The sequence below is a fragment of the Podarcis cretensis genome (assembly GCF_951804945.1).
Source record: "Podarcis cretensis genome assembly, chromosome: 1".
Lineage (NCBI taxonomy): Eukaryota > Metazoa > Chordata > Lepidosauria > Squamata > Lacertidae > Podarcis > Podarcis cretensis.
The window spans coordinates 76,276,461-76,300,146 of NC_137170.1; the positions used below are offsets into that span (position 1 = coordinate 76,276,461).

Here is a 23,686-nt window from a genome sequence, read left to right on the forward strand (position 1 = left end):
GGGGCGGTCAAAGGATCATACTTTGATCAAGCGTTTGAAAGGGAGAAGGGCCTCATTGTTGTCTGATGGAAGATGCAGGTGATTCCTGATATTTAGATGATTTGTTCACCTGATTAGCCTATTTCTAGGAGAGTGTTCCTTCCACTGGCTGCTTTCCCCTACAAGTCCTCTTGCCCTAGTTCTGAGTGAAGAATCCAAGCATTTTGAGCGACTCTCTCTTTTAGTGGAACCTGCTTTTCATATGTTTGGGGTCTCCACATTTGCCCAGCTTTTTGTCTCATGTACTGTTGATTGACCGAGTGCAACGTCCAGCTCCCCAGCCCACTTTCCAAAAATGGCGCACATACCCTCTAATATCGAACAACCTTTTTAAAAATTCAGTTTCAATGTTTGTTTGTTTTTAATACCCCTCAGCCAACTTCTTGTTACCATGCAGAAGTGGAGATGGGTACATGCCATCAGCATCTTAATAGAGCCATGCTGCTGAAGCTGTGGATGGTTTCTCCCAGTGGCTTGGCATTGTGTCAACATACCATGGTACATATTTTTTCCGCATGCAGAGCCTGTGTTTATATATTCCTGCAATAGCATTATAATTCTAGGCCAGTTTTCGTTTATTTGTAAGCATTTACAGGCAATGACAGCATACAAGCAGAGCTTTGTGGGATCCTGTCTTCTGCTATGAACACATGGACATAGCTTCTTTACACCTTGTATTTATCCTGATAACTCTTGTCAACCACACAGCTGGCCACAGCCTTATCTCTAAAGTGCAGCTTGCTACTTAGCAACACATAAAATGCATGAGTAATACTAGATTTGTCATGCTTTCGGCTGCCAATTGTGGCAAGGAACATGGCTCTAGAGATGGAGATCTATTTTAGTATCGCCACCAATCCTATTTTAGAACTGAACCAGAAAGGTGATTGTGAACCACTGATTTGTGAACCATTACTTTCTGAACTATTTATTAGCATAAGATATTTCAGTGGCATGTTGATACTCTTTCAAAAGATGCATTTGAATTGTCAGTTTCAGGCACATCTGGTAACACTCTCATTCTACATGTTTGCTTGGAAGTGAGTCCTAGGAGTTTTCAATGAGATTCACTATCAAGCAAATATACTTTAGGATTTCACTCTGCTGAAAGGAAAGAACTTGCCATTTATCTGGCTATGGGATCAGACTGCTAACACACAACAGAGAGCTCCCAGCACTTCTCTCTATGGATGCAATTTCACAACAGTGGAAGCATGGATAGATATGTGATTTGAAGCAGCTGAAGCAAGCATATTTAACCTTTTTCGATTCAGTGCTTTTCACATTCATCAAGCATCCTTTGAGAAAAGAAAAACATAGCTCTGATCTAGAGATGTACAGGCTAAAATTCACCAATGGAAGATAAACTTTTTTTAGTTCCCCTCCACCCTCTCACACTGGTCACTGATTCTGATACTCAGGGGTTGGTGGAAAATGAGGACCGCTGGATATGGGCCCCTATTTGAGGCTACTCAAGTGGTATTGCAGCTGACATGCCTTCTCTCCTCCAGGCACCTCCTAATCCTGGGGTGGCTCTCCAGGTGCTGCAGGATTACAAACCCCATCATCTTTCACCGCCATTTTGAGACAACCAATATTGCTGTGTTTCAACCATGTAGCACTTTCCCTGCTGTCTCATCACGAAGCTGTACTTACCACAATACCGTTAGTAATTGACCAATACGTGGCCTTTACCGACGCACAGAAAACCACTCCGAAACAGAAAAAAACCTAAAGAGAAACAGAAGGCAATTAGAATAGATCATACAGTTGGAAGAGGGACTCTGAGGATCATCTAGGCCAAACCCCTGCAAGGCACGAATATTTAGTTGTGGAGAATGAACCTGGGACCTTGGTGTTACCAACATAGCTCTAACCAACTGAGCTGTAGTGCTGCGACTGAGGTTTCCACTATTGCAGTTTCACACAGATATCTCTACATCTATGAAGCAGGAGGTTCAGTGCTCATAGCATCTCTGCTGGCTCGACAGAATACAAACCACTGCTATAAAGAGCAGCTGCGATGCCTACTGACAGCTGCACAAATGAAGCAAAATCAAAATATATGAGGCCTGCCGGCTGGTAAATCCCAGCACTCATATGAAGCAACCATCTTGCTCACCTACCTTGCCCTTCAGTCGGTGGCCTTCCCCATGCCTGCTGCATGGTCTACAACAGGAGGTGCCAATGTGGTGTACTCCAGATGTTTTGGACTACATCCCCCATCTTCCCTGACTATCAGTCATGCTGTCTGGGGCAAATGGGAGGGCACCACCTTGGCAATCTGCTCCACAAAGCATATCACCCATTCCACCTTTTCCTGTTTTTCTTCCCTGACTTTCTATGCTACCCCTTCACACCCCTATCTCCTCTTTCCCACCTTTCTCACGCCACTTCTTTCTGTCCCTCCACCTTCTCTTTCTCTTTCTTATTTCTCTCTCATCATTGCCAAGCACAACCCTGTTCAGCCCCTGTCCTCTTTCCCCCTCACATATAATCCCATCCAGCACCCAACCTGCCTCTTCCCTCATGCATGTGCTGCACCTGGAAGGCTTCACTGCACAGGAGTCAAGAGAACGTTGTTTACCGGATCAGCAAAATGCAACGTACTGTATTTTTCGCTCTATAAGACGCACCAGACCACAAGACGCACCTAGTTTTTGGAGGAGGAAAACAAGAAAAAAAATATTCTGAATCTCAGAAGCCAGAACAGCAAGAGGGATTGCTGTGCAGTGAAAGCAGCAATCCCTCTTGCTATTCTGGCTTCTGTGATAGCCGCTCAGCCTGCATTCACTCCATAAGACGCACACACATTTCCCCTTACTTTTTAGGAGGGAAAAAGTGAGTCTTATAGAGCAGAAAATAGGGTATTTAAACTAATTGACTCTACAAGCCGAAACGGTGAACACCATTCAGTGCAGGAAAATGTGGTTAGTCTGAGGAGTGTGTTTTAATTGAAAGGAACTATGTGCCCTCTAGTGGTATAACAGCAAATATCATGTCTAGCAATATGGGCCTGATTTCTTTTTCCCCACATAGATTATTTGGGATCATCTGTTTATACAGCACTATCAGTGAGAATCATGCTGTGCAGAGTAACATAAACAGAAAGAAGGGAAGGAGAGAGGAATATAAAACAGGTGATGAATATGCAGGAACACACAAGGAGAGCAGCCTGTTGAAGAGGACGACTAAGGGTTTAAGTTAATGAATCGGGAACCCATGGCTCTCTAGATGCTGCTGGGCTCCAACTCCCATCAGTCCCAGACAGCATGGAAAACAGTCAAGGATGATAGGAGTTGTAGTCCAATGGCATCTGGAGGGAAACATGTCCCCCATTCTCCAGTTTAAGTGAAAGTTTTCCTGGAAGAAGTAGGTTGGGCATAGGCAAACTCAGCCCTCCAGATTTTGGGACTACAATCCCCATAATCCCTGACCACTGGTCCTGTTAGCTAAGGATCATGGGAGTTGTAGTCCCAAAAAAATCTGGAGGGCAGAGTTTGCCTATGCCTGAAGTAGGTTTTGATTTGGGAACAGAGAAAGGTGGCATCATGTGGGTGTTGGGGGAGAATGTTCTAGCTATTAAGAGTCTGTGGTGTATTTACACTAGTGATAACCAAGGTAGGTTAGTGGGTCTGAAGCATACCCTGGGGAAAAAATCAGCTACCGGGTTAGATGCATCCAACTCACTATGACTATGACACTTATCCCCTCACTCTGCCCATATATGACAGTGACAACATCTGGGCAAAGAGGAGAGGGGGAATGTAGGAGGTGGTATTAACTGAGCTCTCCTGTGGTTGCAAAGAGGATGCTAGTTTATTCTTCAGACACATGCCAGGACATTTAGGCTACACAAAGTGGCTTTAGTGCCCTTGTGCAGCAAGCCTGCTTAAAAAAAAAGGAACCTCAAATCTTTTGCAGTAAGGAAAGTGATTGGGAAATGCACTGGAGAGGGTGCAGTAGTAATTGATTGATGTGACATAGTATAACCTTCCTTCAAACAAAGTAGAATGAATGCTCAGCAAACAGGCAATCTGGAAGCAATGCAATAAAGTTTCTACCCCCCCCCCGGCTCAAGTAACCTGGGGTCAAGACATCAACAGTCCTAGTCATTCCTATCTGTGAAAGCCGGAGTTACTCAGTTTATATTTACTAACGCAGTCCTTTGGACATTGCTGAATGAAAGAAGTGAACATGCTCCAATTAACTAACATTTCAGGTGAATTTGGATATTCCACTGCAGGGGAAAAAAACCAATGGACTCAATAACATTCAGGGCTTTCCCTGTCCTCCTGCTCTGAGGAAAGCAAAAGACAAATGCTTTCTCCACTCAGACAGCAGGCACCAACACTTTCTGAAAATCAAATTATATTAGGCCTGCTTTACTACTGGTTGCTTGCCATCATCTGAGGGCAGATTTCTATATATAATACTTTTTCCTTCACAGAGGAAGTGCACAGGAATGGGCAGGTACAGTATGCAGGGGTGGGGGACAGGAATTCTACTGCAATGGCTTTGTTCTTCCTCTAATGCCAGAGGCAGAATGCCTCTGAATACCAGTTGCCGGGAATCACAAGGGATGTAGCGGTGGTGACAGCGTGTTCCACTCTGCAAGATCATGTGAGACTTTGGCAAGATCTTGTGAGATCTTGCCGGAAGTGGCAGGTCACCGCTTCTAGGGCTTCTCTCGCGTGATACGGTTGCCTCACCTTGCCTCATGGGGAGGTTGGCCCTGCTTAGGTTAATTCCATCCCAAGCCCAGTCTCTGGGTACCCTCCCCCTGCTGTGCTATACATGCTAACCTATCGGGTTGTGAGATGGAAGTTCCACTCGTGTGCTGCTTTGGAGGCGCTAGATGTGAGAAACAGCGTATCAGGCCAGAAGCATCTCTTTGCATGAGATGGCCTCTGTATCTTGCTCTGTTATGTACGTCAGAGGCTGCGCCGGGCCGTTCCTGATATCAGATTGTCTTAGGGTATGTGAAAGTGGATAGCATGCCTATCTCCAATTGTCCAGTTTCATTGATAACACTGCTATCTGGTGCAACACATTTGTGCTGATAAAGACAATGTTACAAAATTACAGGCTGCATCGTTTGCTATGTCTCCTATGAACAATTTAAAATCCTTAATACAGTCATACCTTGAGTTGTGTTTGCTTCATGTTGCATTTTTTTCATGTTATGAATGCAGCAAACCCGGAAGTGTTTACTTCTGGGTTCGCCGCTTATCGATCTGCGCGCTTTGCGCATGCGCAGATCACTCTATCACATTACGCGTCACACACACTGACTTTTCGGGGTGCGAATGGCACCCCGGAACAGATCGCGTCTGTAAGTAGAGGTATCACTATATATCTTTGGGGCAGTTAATGAAAACTGAAGGGCTTGTTTTAAGAACTTTTCATAGCTCCTTACGATTAGGCATTAGAAAACAGAATGGAAAACCAGCTACTCAGTTTAGAAGAGTTCCTTTACACCCAAGTCTCAAAAATCTAGTCTATTACACACACACTCTCTCTCTTACTCTTTTAAGCCAACTTAAGAGAACAATGATAGACCCCACAACCAGGGAAAGACTGGATCAAGGCTATGGTCTTTTCATCCAAAGCCATGACTAATGGAGAAGGAAGAGCTGTTGGGATGTTAATATTGTGTGCCTTTTCAACCTATGCCCAGATTGTATATATGTGTAAATAAAACCATAAATTCTAAGGACACCACAGTCTCCACTGACCTTTCATTCCAAGCAAACTAAGCCCTGGGTAAGCACTGGAATCTCTTGCTGTTTAGAGTCTGGGGTGCACGCAACACTTTCAATGAGTTGTAGGGTAAACAGCTTGCAGCATCCATAATAGCGCAAGAAGAGGCCTGTCGAAACAGACCTAAGGCCTGCCTAGTCCACCCCCGTTTCCAACAGCATCCAGGGACCCAGTCCCCAGTTCAGACCCATGCTGTGCCCCTACTTACCGCTGCCATGGCACTCTCCAGTTCTCTCACCGTGGCAACAACACTCAGTAGGGCAGCGACAATCAGAAGGATGCTCAGGCATATCCCAGCAAAAAAAACTGAGGAAAGGGAGATGTACAAGTGAGGAAGCCAAAATATCGTCAATGTAAGAAATTCTCCGCTCAGTTCTGACTATCCAGTTGTAGGCAGGAACCTTCCCAAAGTTGAAATCTACATTACAGCAAGACTTTCCTTCAACCAACATGTTGTAAGCAAAGCTGTTCTGCAGCCAAGGAGTTTTGCTCCCATGCGCCACATTCTAATATGCAACCTATTTTCCCAAGCAGCTGGATTCTGGCAGTTGTATGAAGGGACTATTTGGTATTTCCCCCCTTGAAAACAATGTTGCCCTGCCTTTGTGTCTAAGAAACAAACTCTCAGGGCTGCTAACAATAATCTTTAAGTGAGGCAGGTAAGTCAAGAGGTTGCCAGTAGAATTATCAATCTTCCAGTGAAGAGATGGAAATTTGGTTGTCACCATCCTATGGTCTTGAGCAGAGGAACACTGATGCTCAGACATGATATACGGAAGGGGACACTCCAGAGATTATAGGCACTACCATCCCCAATTTTCTGTGTACAAGACACCATACGTGGCTTTCTTTCATTTTAGAGTCCTCGGGACTGTTAAAGTTGGGTCTTTTGTTTTTACAAAAGTTGATAAGCATATGAATACCAAACACAGAACTCACAAATAATCCAATACAGTTATACATTTGACTCCCCCCCTTTTGTAGTTGCTTCTTTAATTTTAGTGTTTTATACATTTCCCACATTACTCCCCTTTTAAGTTATTCTTTTCTTTCTCTTAATAATCATTTTTAACTGCTTGTTTTAGGTTAACCCTTCTCCCATGCAGCCATTTCGATGTTATGGCCTATATCGCAAATAACAAACTTGCAACTATAAAAATGGCTGAGGCCAAAAATAAAGGATCTAGAATTCCATCCACATCAGGAAAACAAAGCCTAGGGGATGGATTCAACTAACCCATTCTGCTAGTGGAAGCCAGCACAAGAATTCCTACTAGTGCCATGGGGCTTCCCCTGCTCTCCCCCTCTACTCACTCCCCAACCTTCCCCAAATTCGCTCTGGAGGGTCAGGGGAACCCTCAGAACAACATGCAGGGTGAGGAGAAGGGGGTCTTCCCATGAGGCAAGCAGAACTGCTTGTGCTAACAGAACCACTGCCTTGGTGCTACCTTGAGTTCCATGCTAACGATTCCATTAAAGTTATGTAATAACCTTAATAACATTGGGGAGGGGGGGAGAGGAAGGGCAAGGAAATGTGATCCCAAACAAACCCCCACTTAAGCAGCCAAACTGGCCAGTTTTAACTGTTTCTTAAAAGAAGATATAGAAATCTTGAATCCAGTGCCCAGCACTTGCCTCCACGGTGAAGAAAAGTTCTTCTGTAGAGGTTCGTCTCCAAAAAGACCTCACTAATGACGGTGAAGTGCTTCCCATAGTAGGTGATAATAGTCAGTATGGTGACGGAGACCCCAAGAACCTGAAAAGAGAGAGGAAGTCAAGGGGGGGGGGCATGGAACGGAAGGGAAAGCACACAAATTGGGCAACAGCTATGACCTTTTGGCACATTTTATATTATTCTGTATGTACAAGGTTTTAAAATAGGTTCTGAAACCACTCTAGTGTATATAGTTTAGCCCTGGGGTGCGTGGTGCTCTCGGACACACTTTTGGTTCCTGCTACGGTTCCTTGTTCCTCCTTTCAAAAAGAAAAAAATTAAAATGAGGTTTTTTTTAGGGAGGAGTGCCTGCTTTGCAGGGCATGGGTTGACATTTATTTAGTCATTCATTCATTCATTTTTGGGTCTGTGTGGGTTTTCTGCCTGGTTGTGGGGGGTGGTGGTGGTGCTCTGAGAACTTCCAGTTTTTCTTCTGTCAAATGGGTGTTCTTGTGGTGCTTGTGCCAGTTTATTCGATTTCCAAATGTGTCCACAGGTCCCAAAAGCTTGAGTCCCCTAGTTTAGCCACTGCTAATTACTAAACTCCAAGGGGAAAGAATCCAATAATGAAATCTAAAAGCACCTGAAAAGATTTTTTTAAAAAATTTCAACAAGCTTTTAAAGCTCAATTTCTGTTTGAAACTTATGTGCGTTGTTGTTGTTGTTGCCCTGATGTTGTTGCTAATTTGTCTACATTGTAAGCTGCTCTGGGCGACCTGTGAGCAGAAGAGTGGATACAAATATTTAATCGTTCTCATCCACATAATATAGTTTCCTTCATACAATCAGAATAGAATTGATCAAACAGCGTGTAAAAACACAGCAGCGTCCCAGACCAAAACAGATTTACTTCAACAGCCAGAAATGTCTTGACTTGAGGTAAAAAGAAAATTGCAGAACAAAGGAAAAGGAACCTTCAATTGTGTCGCCTGAGGCGTCAGGTAAAGAGATGGGGTCTGACTTCACAGCAGTCAAAGCTGGAGCTGTTCTCTGGCTTGCCATCGCAGTACTACAACAAGTTAAGGTGGAGGGCAACAAGGTGAGCACACTGGCTGAATAAATAGAGAATGGGAAGTAGCTCCGATCGGCTGCCTTGCACAATTTTAGTCACAGCCGCAGGCCTGTGAATCATCACACTGACGCCAAAGTGAGCTAGGACAACAGAGGCAACTAATGGGACCCACCCCAGTCGACAGAAGGAAGGCGAGCCCTTGAGGTAAAATAGGACCTCAAGCCCTTGCAGCTTCTTAACTCTTAGTCCCCAACACAACTCACAGCAGAAGGCTTTGCGGAGAGGTGTGCTCACTCCCAGTCCAAGCTTCAGCCCTGCGGGGTGATTTTTATTGCACCAGTGACAAATTCTCAAATACTTCCACTAATGATAAAATATAATATCTAAAAGAAGAAGGCAGAGGCCAGGTTTTCAAGAAGTACTCTCTGTCCAAAATAAATACCTTTCCAGAGCTTTATCTCCCAAGATATCAGAAACGAGGCTTACTTCAGAAACAGTAGATATACTATCCTTTCACAACACTTTTTTTTTAAAAAAGGTAAATAATTTAACTGCCTATTCACCATACTAAATTAACTTTTCTTTCTTAGCAACTGTGTTAAGGCTGCAACATCTGCTGGTGTGACATTTCTCAAGGGCTTTTCTCACCACATTTAGAAAGACAAATGGAGAAACCACAAACCTACGGATAAGAGCCGGCAGTGCTGTAAAGGATTGATAAGACCCCTGAGACACATTGTTAAGTCCTGCAGTTTAACTACACGCTGCCAGTATCTGTTTTAAAAATTACATTCATTGTTTTCTTTATGAAATTTAATTCCCACATCTAATAACAAATTGGTGTTTTTTCCCTGCATCATCTCTTACCATCACAAAGAAGCTGGCCACCAGCAGCTGACACTTCATAGCTCGGACCCGGTATCTCTGCCCCATGCCTTCCTCTTCTCACCACTTACTGGCAATCTTTCTGCTGGAGAAGTTGCAAAAGAGTCTGTTTAGAAAGAAGGTTTGACTTACAGGAGGTGCTTGCCCCACTGCATCTTGGGAAATGTAGTGCCAGTACTTACCAACTATCCCCTAATAGTTACTCATGATTGCACTGACTTTGTGCTTCTCCAAGAGTTTCATTTTAATAACTCACAAAATGTAAAAAGTTTCCTTGTGACCTATTTCCCTAATGCTATTTATACATACAGAGAGACATGTATGTCTGTGCATACATGACAAGCATTTTCACCCACTGTGGTGTAGTGGTTCGAGTGTTAGACTAGGAGCTGGGAGACCAGGGTTCCAATCCCCACTTGGCCATGAAGCTCACAAGGTGACCTTGGGCCACTGATTGTCTGTCAGCCTAACCCACCTCACAGATTAAATGAGAAGAGGGGAACCATGTATACACCACCTTGAGCTCCTTGGAGGAAAAGGTGGGATAGAAATGCAATAAACAAATACACGAATCAAACCTAGTTTAAAAATGGAACCCCACAGGACCATGTTTATGCACATACCAAGCACTGCAATGTCTGGGGGCACTATATGAATTGGCAGGATGATACCATTCTGGAGGAAGGAAGCCATGATAGATATAGTGCAGGACATTTGCCAGAGTCTGAGGGCTGACTCAAAATCTTATCTAGGAAGTTCGTCCACAGAAAAAAGAAACAGGCAGGTGGTCAGGAAGGGTATTCTGCATGCTAGGCTCAGAAACAAGATGATGTCAGAAGTAACGCAGAGAACATGGGAAGAAGTAGAGGCAGAAGACCTTAAAGGGTGAGGCAGGGGCTACACAAAGGCAGATAAGAGAGTGGTTTGTGTTTCTGTATTACAATATATTTTCTTTACATTGACTTAAAATTTATTTACTTCCTTCTCTCTATAGTGTCATCTTACACCACCTTCCAAGAGGTGGCTGTTTTGATATTTCAGGGAGTCCCACTATGCACGGCACAAACATTGGCAGCTGCAACGCAATTTGGAAGCTGGGGGCCCTTTTTCTTGGTGGACCTGGGTAGGAACAGTGAACAGGAACAGTGCTGTTGGAGAGTCTCATTACTCATATGCGAAATAGATTTTGGTGGCAACAAAAGCTTAGAAGATTACACACAAACCCCTTCACTTTAAATATGTAACATCACCTTTGTCTTCCCTCCATTTCCTCTCCGTAACCTAAAGTGGGAAGTGAGAGCTGGACCGTAAAGAAGGCTGATTGCTGAAGAATTGATGCCTTTGAATTATGGTGCTGGAGGAGACTCTTGAGAGTCCCATGGACTGCAAGAAGATCAAACCTATCCATTCTTAAGGAAATCAGCCCTGAGTGCTCACTGGAAGGACAGATCCTGAAGCTGAGGCTCCAATACTTTGGCCACCTCATGAGAAGAGAAGACTCCCTGGAAAAGACCCTGATGTTGGGAAAGATTGAGGGCACAAGGAGGAGGGGACGACAGAGGACGAGATGGTTGGGCAGTGTTCTTGAAGATACGAACAGGAGTTTGACCAAACTGCGGGAGGAAGTGGAAGTCAGGAGTGCCTGGCATGCTCTGGTCCATGGGGTCACGAAGAGTCGCACATGACTAAATGACTAAACAACAACAAAACCTAAACTTTTAGACCAGGCATGTCCAAAGTCCATTTCGGTGGCCTAATCCGGACCGCCGGTCAATTTAATCTGGCCCTCTTTGAAAAAAGTTTGGGCACCCGTTTTAGACCATAAAGGAAATCTGGGAGTCAATTCACTTTGTCCACTAGAGGACCTCAGAGACTAAAATAAGCATTTTTGTTTCCTCTGTTCAACTGCAGTAGTAGCTCTCTGAACAGGACCTTAAGCTGCATAATCTACATGGAACAGGGAAATGTGATGCATGGCGAGTTTGTGGTCCTTGTATGATTTATACTGGCGATGGCCACATTTCAACATTCGGGCTTCTGTACTGTCAATACTGGTGTTCACAACTGGGGGAAATTCAGCAGGTGCAGCTTGTCATCATATTGTGCTTCAGGGATTTAAACAACGGCACCTTCCCAAATATGTACAAGTGTTATTATGATTTTAAAAAAACCAGAGATGAATAAATCTGTTTTAGGGTGGCTGGTTGCAAAAGAGGGCAGGATTTTCAGCAGCTGAGGCTTGTCCTGCAGCGACTCCATGCCTCTCTCCTCCTTTCCTGCCATGTGTAGGTAACTAAATGTGTACTGTCACTTCATTATGGTTTGTTGCCTGCTTCACCTCACAAGATCTGGTGTTGGGTCAGGGGTGGGGTGGTGGTGCAGCGTACAGTGTGATGACATCCTATCATGTGTTGCATTTACACAGACATTACAAAGAAAGTACAGGGGGCAAAGAGATATGAAAGGGTGGAGCACTGTAACTGGCTGAAGAAACATGTCCCCTCGCCAGTTTTGCTGCCACACTTGCAGCACATGATGAATTGGAAAGGGCCTCTGTTGATTTTTTTCCAGGAATTCTAATAGAATCATAGAGTTGGAAGGGGCCCCCACAGGTCATCTAGTCCAACCCCCTGCAATGCAGGGATCTCAACTAAATCAGGCGTGACAGATGAATATTGCTGAAAAACATCCAAGGAAAGCGAATCCATCACCTCTCTTGGAAGTCTGTTCCACTGTTGGAGAGCTCTTTCTGTCAGAAAGTTCTTCCTGATGTTTAAGTTGGAATCTCCTTTCTTGTCACTTGAACCCATTGGTTCAGGTCCTACTCTCCAGAGCAGGAGAAAATGAGCACGTTCCCTCTTCCATGTGACAGCCCTTGAGATATTTGAGAATATATCCTTAGTCTCCTGTCACATGCTTTACTATTAAACTTCTTTTTCCCTTTTATCATATATATATATGTATACATGATATACATGATATATATGAGATATGAGATATGAGATATATATATATATAATGCTAGTTTGTAAGTTGACAACAAAGTATGTTTTTGATGGTTGGATATAAATTTAATATATATTAATAATCTCATGTGTCTGGAGACAGTCAGATTATGTATCCACATCAATGAACAGAGGAGAAATGACCTCTGGGGGGAGCACAGAGAGAAGAAATGCACCTGTAGCCACAAAACTAGATTCCTTCATCTGCCCCAGCTGCAACAAAACATCTCTCTCCCATATTGGTCTCTACAGCCACAGCAGGCACTGTAACTCTCCTGACTTTACCCTGAAGATGCATTCTTCCATTGTCTCCTGAGACAGAAGGATGCCAATGTATGTCTTCTTTCCCTCCTTTCCTGTTCCATTTTTGAAATTTTGTCTCACTGCACCCCACTCCAAACTTTCTTCTGTATGCTGAACCTCATTCACATGAACACATTTGTGTGTCTAGATACAGCTTTCGTATACATTTGCTCAGACCCCCATCTCAGCACATGCAATTGGATGCATATCAAAGCAGTCACATGATTGCTCACCATGAGCAAATCTTACCATTTACAGTGCAGGTCTGTGTCTACTCAGAAGAAAGTCCTATTCCATTCTGTGGAGCCTACTCCCAGGTACATGGGGTTAGGATTGCAACCCAAGTTATTCCTGAACACATTTCAATAGACATGGGGAAGCTCCCCATGGCTCATTTTGGATTAGGACCAGCAATTGAAAACAAAAGTAGCCAATGTCTGGGAAATGTTCTAAATTTGGTCATACCTGTCACTCTCATGAGCCTCTAAATTCACTCCCTTGTAAGACTCCAGTCAATTCATAATGTTCCTGATCTGCTGGTGACAAAGTGGGAAAGTGCTTTATCTTCTCCTGCCGTGGAAAATGCTGTGGCTATGATGGCAGAAGAGATGTTAGGAGGCTCTTTCCTCTTATTTCTGTCCCCAACAGTTGGAACTCTGGGAAATGTGATTTTTCCCACGAACACCTGCCACTATCAGATACACTGGGGAAATTACATTTCTTCAGGGCTCCAGGTAATAGCAAGGGGAAAGGAGGGATGAGAAAGAAAAGGGCAGAAAGAGAGACATGCTCAGTCCTTTAGCCATAATAGCACTTGATGCCCTAATAGCAGCCTGGAAAGCAGGTCAACAAGCCAGGTAAGATGGTGGGAGAAATTCTCCTCTATCTTGCTTTAGAATCAAAGCAAGAGAAGAACTGGGGTGTGCATGTCTGTCATATTGCTTGTCTCATGTTTAAGGTGAGCATTGACAAAACGCTGCAACATCTTTAGCGCCTCTTTTGTAACCAGCTGAAAAGTGGCTATTTCTTGTCTTCTATTCCACACTTCTGAGTTTATAGCTTTAAAGCCATACTGAATATCAAGTTGGGTGGGGAGCTGCTGCATCAGTTAGCTTGGATTAATTGATCTCATGTAAAATCTTGTACATGACTTCGAGAGAATGGGAAACCAGCAGCAGCAGTAGTAGCAGCAGCAGCAGCAGCAGCAGCAGCAGCAGCAGCAGCAGGTCTTTGAGAAAAAGCCTTGTGGGAATGAAGTGGGAGGTTTCTTGGGATGATAACATCTTTACCAGCAAGTAACCCTGCCTTCTGGCTGTGCTGTTGTTACCTTACCCTCTTCCCCTCCCTTTGTGATATGTGAAGCCAGCAGCAGAAAGGTAGGAATGAGAGGGATCTTTACACTAGAGGAGCTCAAACTTGGAAAGGCGTTTTCCAGTTTGTGCAAGCAAATCAGATGGCTGCTGGATGCATCTAGAAACAGCCAAAACTGTCTTTGGACTGTTTTCGGAAGATGCTTTGGCTCACAGTTGAATTAGAAATTGCCTGAAAAGACAGAGGAGGAGTTAATATATTTGGGTTCAAATTAGCAGACCCTGTTTTTCAAAAGCCAAGTCATAGACCCCCTACTTTTGAAATTTTTGATTTCTCTATGGTAGATTTTGTTATGTGAAGAGTACCACGGACCACCAAATGGGAACCTCTGACACAGCCTTCTATTGTGCTGGAGCATCAACAACTACAGTGGTGCCTCGCAAGACGAAAAGAATCCGTTCCGCAAGTGTCTTCGTCTAGCGGCTTTTTCGTCTTGCGAAGCAAGCCCATTAGCGGCTTAGCGCTATTAGCGGCTTAGCGGATAAGCGGCTTAGCGGTTTAGAAAAGGGGGGGGAAAGGGGGGGAAGTCGGAAAAACTCGCAAGACATTTTCATCTTGCGAAGCAAGCCCATAGGGAAATTTGTCTTGCGAAGCACCTCCAAAACGGAAAACCCTTTCGTCTAGCGGGTTTTTCGCCTTGCGAGGCATTCGTCTTGTGGGGCACCACTGTATTTGCGGAATGCAGTTTTAGTACACAATCAAGCTAAGAAGCCATAGGTGGTTCATTTGAGTCCTGGGTACAGTTGAATTCAATCTGACCCTCTGGCTCACTAGCAGCTCAAAGACTAAATCCCACCGCTCTTTCCCTGATAAGAACTTTCCATTTCACCCTTCTCTATTTTAGATCTGGTGTGACACCACCACCGAGAATTTGAATCTTTGGGGCATTCTTTTGAGAACGGGTTCAAAGCAAGCAAGGAGAAAAATAGTCTCGAGGCCATTCAGATCTTCTTTTGCGTGTAAGATTGCAGACGGCCAAAGAAGCCGAGCATTCAAAATGCACCTCTCTTCCTGTAGAAACCGGTCTCCGCAGAGAACAGAAAATTACAGGGAGTGTTGGCGCTGCCTCCGTGCATTCAGAGTCTTTCACCTACTGGCTATAATATGGTTATGTGCACTTTGGAGTTTGCCTGTTCAAGAGAAGAAAAGCGGTGCCCTATAAATCACCGAGCCCCTTTACCCTCACCAAAACATACACTAACTAAATTAATTAGAGCAAGCTCCCCTTCACCATCACAATTACCTGGGAACAAAAAGCCCCCAAAGCCCAAGCCTGCATTCTCTGGTGCCTCACAAGGATGCATTGTGAGAGCTGATTAACATGCATTAGCAGCTATGCACAATCAAAGCTAAAATAAACTTTTAAACCCAGGCCTGTCTCCTTTTCAAGAAAGGAAGGAGCGGAAGGGGTTGCGGAGGCAAGGCGGGGAGAGCGGTTGGGTCTGCCAGGCTTAACATTCATGACGCGACGGCGGCTGTGAATGGAAACAAAGTTTGACTGTAGCTGGCTTAAAAGAAACCAAACCAAGAGAAACCCCCCACAAAACACCCCCCACTACCACACACACAAAAACACAACTCCCTCAGTAACAGGGCGGGTGGGTGTGGGGGAGGTTTTTGTAGAAAAAAAAAAGTTTTCAAAATGTGCCTTAGAAACCCAAACAGAGGCCCAGGCATTTTCAAATGAATTTAAATGAATAGGATGCTGAGGGAAATGGTGAGGAAAAACTCGCCCACCTTTAGAAAACGGTACATGTGAACAGAGCACAAAGAGGGACAAAGTATACTCTTTCTCTCACGCCCGTTAAAGGATGCGCATGCAGTTTCAGCACATGCAGAAAGAGGACAACTGAAGTATGTGAAGGAACATTTAAGGTCATGCAAAATACAACAAAAGCCAGGAAATGTAAAGCTGCCCCAGTGACTCTGTAAGGTAGATGGACGGACGGGCTTGTACAACTAAAACACACACACACGCTGAAATGATTACTGTTATCTCCCCATGACCTGGTCCTAGAAGTCTGATATTTGGTAGATGTAGCCCAGGGATAGGAGACCTTTGACAGCCTGAGGGCCACATTCCCTGGTTCATGACCTTCCAGAGGGCAGATGCCAGCGATAAAAGTGAGTGGGGCAACAGATAACAACTCTTGCCTTAGCAGCGGTGGCTACATTCCAGCCATGTGTAAGTCACAAGTTTTTACACACACCTACCTCCATCCAGGCATGTCATGTTCCGGCCAGGGAAAAGCACTTGAGGGCACAGAGCAAGGCCAGGGAGGGGTGTGGCCTGGGATAGTCTTGACACCTGGACAGAGGATTCCTGGTTCAATCCCTGGCAGCATCTCCAGGTAGGGCTGGGAGAGGACCTTGGCTGAAAACCTGGAGAGCTGCTGCCGGTCAGTGTAGACAATGCTGATTTAGTTGGCCCAATTGGGTTGACCTGGTATAAGGCAGGTTCCAACGTGGGCCATGTGCTCTTCCCCACCTGAGATTCCAGACTCATGGGTTGCAGTGGGACTGGGAAGACCCAACTCCATATCCTCAGTCCTGAAGCTTACTTGGTGAGCTTGGGCCAGTCTGGATAGTCCCATCAAATCTGCTTCATTGTGACAATAAAAAGATGGTGGGAGGCCTCCTTGAGCTCCTTTGAAGAAAAGAGGGATATAAATGCAAAAATAAATATACATGAAAATAAATGAATAAGCACATGTATAAGTGACATGTTTCCAGGCACGGCAAAAAATACAGTAACTTCTTGTGTAAACTCTGTACTTTTCAACAGTTGGTATGCAGATAGGCCAAGACGCCTGCAAACTTTAATATTGACTTCAAAGAAGCAAAATAAATTACGCTCACTTGTGTATTTTGACATATGAGCGTGGATTCCCCCACAAGGGGTGGGGCTGGGATTTCTAGGCTAGGTACTCCTTGCAAAAAGGCAGCTCTGCTTCTGCCCTGCCCCCAAAGATTCATCTGAAGGCTCCAGCAATAACCCACACAGCCATGAGGTTCAGTGGGTGACACTGGGCCAGTCGTTGCCTCTCAGCCTAACCTACCCCACTGGGTTGTTGTGGGGATTAATTGAGGGGGGAGACTGTGTGTGCCAACTTGAAGTTCTTAGAGAAAAAGGTGGGATACAAATGCAATTAATAACAACAATAAAAGCTGCATGTTATAGGAATTCAATTGGTGCCACTCTCCCCAATATGTTAAGGCAGCAGTGGTCAAATCTGTCTCTGTTAAAAGCCTACCATCTTGCACTAGCCGTCAGTGGTCTTTCTGTCTACAGCCTTCAGTTTAATTCCCTGCAGAAATCCAATAGGCTACTTTATTCTTCAGCATGATGCCTCCTGGAGAGCTTTTGGTGAAACAATCAAGCTGAAGTTGATTTCCCACTCTTAAATTGTTGTAAGGAGCCCCCAAATTAAAGTGATTTCTACACCAGGGGTCAGCAAAGCTTACCGGGCATGGGCTGGATCACTCCCGTGGAGATCCTCTGTGGGCTGGACCGGCGCAGCGCGATGCCAGAAATCGTGTCTGCGCATGTCCGTGGTGCCGAAAATTGCTTCTGTGCATGCCCAGATGCCGAAAATTGCACCTGCGCAGAAGCGATTTCCGGCGTCTGGGCATGTGCAGAAGCGATTTCCGGTGCCAAGGAAGAGTCCCCATGCCGTGCTGCGCTGCTTTAGCGCAGCGTGCAGGGACTCACCGAGCAAACGGCTTGGTTCAGGGGCAACTCATGGGCCAGTTAAATGGCCTCCATGGTCCCCTTTGCAAACTCTCTAAATTGTCAGTTCTGCTGCACAGTTGAGCCTTAGGTTGCCTACCCCTGTTCTACACCTTGTTTAGTGTTTAAACACAGCCAAACAAAATTTTCATGAAGAACCTTTTCAACCATCTGTGAGAAGGAGGCTGGATATCATCAACCCATGCTAAATCACTTCTGGGGCAGAGATGATGCTCAGAAGAAAGTCTCATGTTTAAATTCTCCAGGTAAGAGACCGGGGGTGAATAACCTTCTTACTGCTGCTGCATTTGAAGACCACCATGGCCAGAATGAGAAACATTCCCAGTGCTGCAATCTGTCGCCCTCTTATGTTTCATGGTCTTCACACTGACAGGTTCCAACTTCTGGGTAAGCCCTAGATTGTTCTCAATCCACACATTACATGTGCTGAATCCAATGGAAGATTTGCAACGCTGCTATCTCGTGCCAGAAGGGGGAAAGAACCAGATTGTTCCAATCCAGATTAAAAGAGCGATGCAATATATTTTGGCAACAAATCGTCTTTTTAAAAAAATCCCTCTTTCAAAACTACAGCTGATGAAAGACTTGTATGTGGCAATTAAATAAGTGTTGCATAGAGGGCTTGTTGTTGTATAAACAACTGTGCAGCAGAACTGACAATTTAGAGAGTTTGCAAGAAGGCAATGTTTTTATTATCGTTGTGTATCACTTTTAGCCAGAGAACATACAGCCAGAGAAAGTTTTGCCATTTACATTAAACAAAGTGATCCTGAAAGGACAGGTTAATTATTCCATTCATTTGAACCTGATCTGGAGAGGAAAAGATACTTGTTATGTAAACGCTTTGGCACTCTGCATCTCTCTGCCCCCCCCCAAGACAAAATGGTAATCAGCATATGGAGTGGAAATATGGGATCACGCCCTTTCGAGACAAACAGCTGTACCCATGAAATTTCCCCACATCATCTGGGTTTTTGGGGTGCCTAAAGTAATGAAAACAACCTCAAACATTTGAAGTTGTATGTGCCCAGTCTATGGAGAAGGGCTCAGTAGCAGAGAATCCACTTTGCATGCAGAAGGTCTGTAGCTCAACCTCCAGGTAGCATCTCCAGGTAGGGCCAGGAAAGCAACCTGTCCGAAACCCTGCAGAGCTGCTGCCAGTCAGTGCAAACAACATTGATCAAAGGTATAATTCAGCATAAGGCAGCATCTTATGCTTTTATGCAGCTATGCAACTGAAACCCTGAAGACTGGGGCACATCTCACCCCAAGTACATTGTAGCACCTGCACAGCAGGCCCTGAAATCCTAGGACCTAGCTGTCTGTCAAGGTGGACACAGTGCAGAGCATGCACCTTGGGTCTGGCTCAATATTAAGACTCTCAACACAGACGCTACTTATGTTAGCAGCTGAACTCCCAAGTTCCTTAAGTCGTGTGTGGGGACAGAGCTTGCTGACCAGGCGCTGCTCGCTCAGGTGCTGGGCGAGGCGCTCGCGCAGCCCCCGGCCGGGCCGCTTTGGGATGCAAATGAGGCGCAGCGCGTGCGCCTGGCGAGGAGGAGGAGGAGGAGGAGGAGGGCTTGTTTATGGAACCTGGGCCGGGAGCCACGCGCCGGGCGCGCGAAGTTGCCAAGCGAGCTTCCCATTGGGTGGGAGGAGGCTCGGGAGCCAAGCGGGCGGCGGGGGGTTGCGCGCGGGGTGTGCGGCGCGCGCCGCGTCGCGTGCTGCTGCTGCTGCCGGGGGCCCGCGAGTGGCGGCAGCAGCGCGTGTTGATAAGGGGCAGAGCGGCGAGGCGCTGGTTGCAGAGGTGCCTGGGCAGCGCGCGAGGAGCAAGAGGGAGGGAGGGAGGGAGGGAGGCACGAAGCGAGGAAAGAAGGAAGGCAAGCGGGGACGGGGCGCGCCCGGGTACAGCGCCTTCCCAGCGCAGCCGGCCTCCTCTCTGCATCCCAAGGGACGTCGACTCCAGCCCGCCGCCGCCGCCGCTTCGATTTTGCGCGCCAAACTCCGGATCTTGGCGCCGAGGCCGAGAGCCGGGAACATCGATGCCCCAAGATGAACGGCGGGGCGATCGCGACGGCCACGCACCAGGCGCCTGGCGAGAGTTTCCCTTTGGGCGGCTGCAGCGGCGCCCCCCCGGGCTCCTCGTTGGCGCTCCGGCTGCAGGCGGGACCCTCTCCGTCGGGGCAGCCTCCGCAGTGGGGCGCTGCTAAAGGCGGCCCCGGCCCGGCCGCGCAGTCCTCGTCGCGCTGCAGGAGCGCCAAGCGGCGCTCCAGCTCGCCGGAGCTGCTGCGCTGCAAGCGGCGCTTGGCGTTCCCGGGCCTGGCCGGCCAGGCGGGCGTCGGCGGGGCCGCGGCGGTGGCGCGGCGCAACGAGCGCGAACGGAACCGCGTCAAGCTGGTCAACCTGGGCTTCCAGACGCTGCGCCAGCACGTGCCCAACGGCGCCGCCGCCAAGAAGATGAGCAAGGTGGAGACGCTGCGCTCGGCCGTCGAGTACATCCGGGCTCTGCAGCAGCTCCTCGACGAGCACGACGCCGTCGGCGCCGCCTTCCAGGACAGGCTCCTGCAGCCCGGCCGCATCGCCGCCGCCACCGCCGCCTGCGCGGGCGGAGGAGGCTGCAGCGGCAGCTCGTATTCCTCCGCCTCGCCCTCCTTCGACGGCCGCGACGGCAGCTCGGTGCCCGGCTCGCCGCGCTCGGCGTACTCCTCGGACGAGAGCGGCTACGAGGGGGCGCTCAGCCCCGAGGAGCAGGAGCTGCTCGACTTCACCAGCTGGTTCGGCAGCTACTGACCCCCAGCCGCCACCGCCGACTCCGTCGAGGGAGCTCGCTCTCCGGTAAGTCGCAGAGAGGAAGCCCCGTCGGACACAGCAGGACATGCTTCGCAGTATAGCTGCATGGGAGGAGGTCGTAAGCGCGCCAGTGTTTCTTCCTACACTTGTAGGGTTGGAAGGTATCCCCAAGGCTATCCAACTTCTGCTTTAAAACCTCCAAGGAAGGAGTCCACCACCCTCTGAGTCTGAACAGCTCCTAACTGTCAGAAAGTTCTTAATGTGAAGGTTGCAGGTTTGGTCCCCATATTCCTGGCTTGCTGGGGGTTGGACTAGATGATCCCCAGGGTCCCTTCCAACTCTACAGTTCTATGATTCTTCGTGGTAGTCTTTTCATTTAGTCATTTCAGGGTAAAACTCTCTTCACACGGCACACACAACCTGTGTTTTTAAACAATCCCCTGCTTCATTGCTGTGTCAGCCAGGGTTAGACAGTTATGCGCATGCTGCAACAGCACGCTCCTGTCAACCTGGATTGGGATTTTGGCACAGGGTGGCAGGGGCAGCGTTCACACAACTGGCCCATCACTGACCGGTGTAGCTGGAAGTTAGCACTGAATAACTGAAACCGGCCCCTGCAAGTCAAGACAGTCATGTGAATGACTCAGATGTTTTAATATTGCTTGCATGCAAAACTTTCCAGTGAAGGCTGAAATAAATTGACTGAAGCTGGTAATGCAGAAGCAATTCAGTGGTGCTAAAATTCCACTGAAATGAATGGGGCTACCATGAAAACGGGCTTAGTATTGGTGTGTCGGTGGTCTTAATGCACTATTGAATGTGGTTCTCTTCATGGGGAGGGCCACCCAAATCAACTTCACTTCAAAGGTTTGTGCCAATAGTTTTACATAACTTATAAACATTCAGATCTCAGGATGGATACCGCTTGCAGTTGAATTGTTTCTCATCCTGAGTTTTGTTTGAGTTGGCAAGGGCATTGTATCTGCTGCTTACCTGTGTTTCTCATTTGGAAAGAAGAAAGATATAGGTTAAAAATGTTTATGGGTGAGTTTGCCTTGCAGAATAACCAAGAGTGCAGCCCTGTACAACTCTGAAGTAAGGCCCACAGAGTTCAGTGTGGCTTACTCCAATCTCTCAGGTGTGGATATAGGATTGCACGCAAATCCCTCCAATTCTAAATTGTTTTGTAGGTCCTATCAATTTCAGTGAAATTTGCGTACAGGAACATTCACATACTGGTGCTGACATGCAAGAAATTGTTGATCAGAATTCTGCCATTTACAAGCCCAGTTATAATTTCTTAAGGAAAGCAGGAAAAGGCTAGATTTAGAAGACACCAGTTTTCCTGACAAAATAGAGGTGAGTGTGTTGAGAAATGCCACATTTTGCTTGGAGAATAGACAGCAACAGTGCAATCCTATATATGTGTATTCAAAAGTAAGCCACACTAAGCTCAATGGGACTTACTGCGCCCTGAATTGCTTTAACGGAACTTGTAGAAGAGGTCTACACTGCATGGATTAGTCTAGCTATGTGACCAGGGGAGGAATCCCTGGATGGCTCCCCTCAGCCCCGCTGGATCTGTCAGTTATGTGCTCCTAATGGCCTTTCTGTTTTCTTTTGTAGCAAGACTGAAAGGAGCGCTGTGTAGAACTTCAGTACCTCATTGTCCCAGGCACCCGTTAAGATGCAGCAGAAGAGCAACAAGGACCCTTAATTTAACATGCTTCCTACTTCCCGTGAGCCTCATTGCAAAGGACATCGAACGCTCAGATCCTTGTGACATCTGACATTGTTCTTTCATGAAACAAAAGACTAGTGGCTTGTGATCTTTCTTTCTTTCTTTCTTTTTAAAAAAGTGCAATTATGTAAATAGGTAATAGGGGCCAAAGATTATACCTGCTGTTGTACAGTAGTATATGGTGCCCCCTCTTGAGTTCTTGAATTACCAATGAAAAAGCTTATTACTGATTCCAGTGGCAGATGGAGATTACTGGGCTTCCACACTTAATACGTGCATACTTTTTATATGGGAAGGGGTGAAATAATTAAAACTTGATGCTTCCTTTTTTCTGAATGGGAAGGGGACTATTGCCATGTCAGAAATTAACTTTATATGTGTAACTTGAACTGCCTGTGTGAACACTGTTGATATGAAGACTTATTTTTGTACAAAAATCTCTAGAAATTGCAATTGGAGAGGAAATATTTGTAGAAGTCTGTTGCACCCTTGACTTCTTAACACTGCCAGCTAGGACATTTTGAGACCTTATACAACTTAGATAAAGTTTCCTAACATTTTATACTAAAGGAGTGTAAAACTGTTTGTGTTGAATATGATGTTCCAAGACTTTGTTTGTATTTTGTTTTTGGGTCTGGTGTGAAGGTTCAATTCTCTGGAGAAAAACAACAACCCTGAAGTTTTATTTTTAATGTATTGAAGGTATTTTTGTATGCACTTGTTAGGATTTGTTGAGATGTATATATGCAGTTTTTAAAGAGTATCCTATTTTATGTAAATCAACTTTATAAATAAAATCTATTTATAAATAGCCTTTGTTATCATAGCTGTCTTATTCTGATCTCTTGGATGTGGGAAAGGGAAAGCTACAGAGGCAGATTAATACTGTTTTTACCTTTGTTTAGATTTATATTCATAATCTGGGTTCAGATGTCACATTGAACCATGGTTCAGTGTCACTTAATGAGCCTAGCCTCTGCTTGTATACTTCCCTCCTTTCCTATGCAGCCAGGGTATGGAAAGCTTTCCCTTAACCACAGTTTGTTGTGTTGTCCAGTGTGTCAAAACTCATCAACACTTAACTATAGTTAATTGCCAGAGGGAAACTTAAAATTGTGGTTTTAGATGCTGGCTTCTTGAAATCACCCAGAGTTAGTGTTAGCCTGAGTTTCTGGTTCAGGCAACCCAGGAAGCTGTGATTAACTAAATGTGGAAGTGGAAGATTCTGAACCTGGAGACCTGGGGGAGGCTATGCTCAATCATGTCATGCTAAACTGAGGGTGGAGAATCTGTGGCCCACCAGATATTGTTG

At 46.0% G+C, this 23,686-nt stretch overlaps 2 protein-coding genes across 5 annotated transcripts in view; one reads left to right on the forward strand and one right to left on the reverse strand.

Moving 5' to 3' along the window:
* The window catches only part of TSPAN32 (tetraspanin 32), a gene marked incomplete at its 3' end in the record, with an annotated part of 38,146 nt that extends 22,944 nt beyond the window's left edge, over positions 1–15,202 (reverse strand). For 2 of the 4 annotated variants that reach the window (XM_079987946.1, XM_079987943.1), the window contains exons 1-5: positions 12,125–12,287; positions 9,396–9,498; positions 7,438–7,558; positions 6,011–6,108; positions 1,696–1,770 (exon numbers count right to left, since the gene is read on the reverse strand). In XM_079987946.1, coding sequence (XP_079844072.1) covers positions 1,696–1,770; positions 6,011–6,108; positions 7,438–7,558; positions 9,396–9,461 — 360 coding nt within the window. In that variant the 5' untranslated portion in view covers positions 9,462–9,498; positions 12,125–12,287. Of the gene's footprint in view, positions 1–1,695; positions 1,771–6,010; positions 6,109–7,437; positions 7,559–9,395; positions 9,499–12,124; positions 12,288–15,095 lie in introns of those variants that run through there. The other 2 variants (XM_079987945.1, XM_079987944.1) reach the window with 2 other exon arrangements.
* A 3,908-nt stretch (positions 15,203–19,110) lies between these two features.
* On the forward strand, positions 19,111–23,185 carry ASCL2 (achaete-scute family bHLH transcription factor 2). The gene is made up of 2 exons (XM_079987978.1): positions 19,111–20,678; positions 22,260–23,185. The coding sequence occupies exon 1, from the start codon at positions 19,896–19,898 to the stop codon at positions 20,631–20,633; it is 738 nt and encodes a 245-aa protein (XP_079844104.1). The 5' UTR covers positions 19,111–19,895; the 3' UTR covers positions 20,634–20,678; positions 22,260–23,185.
* The last annotated feature ends 501 nt before the right edge of the window (positions 23,186–23,686 follow it).

Coding starts and splice junctions, on each gene's coding strand:
- ASCL2 (XM_079987978.1), top strand. CDS start 19,896: ATGAACGGCGGGGCGATCGCGACGGCCACGCACCAGGCGCCTGGCGAG.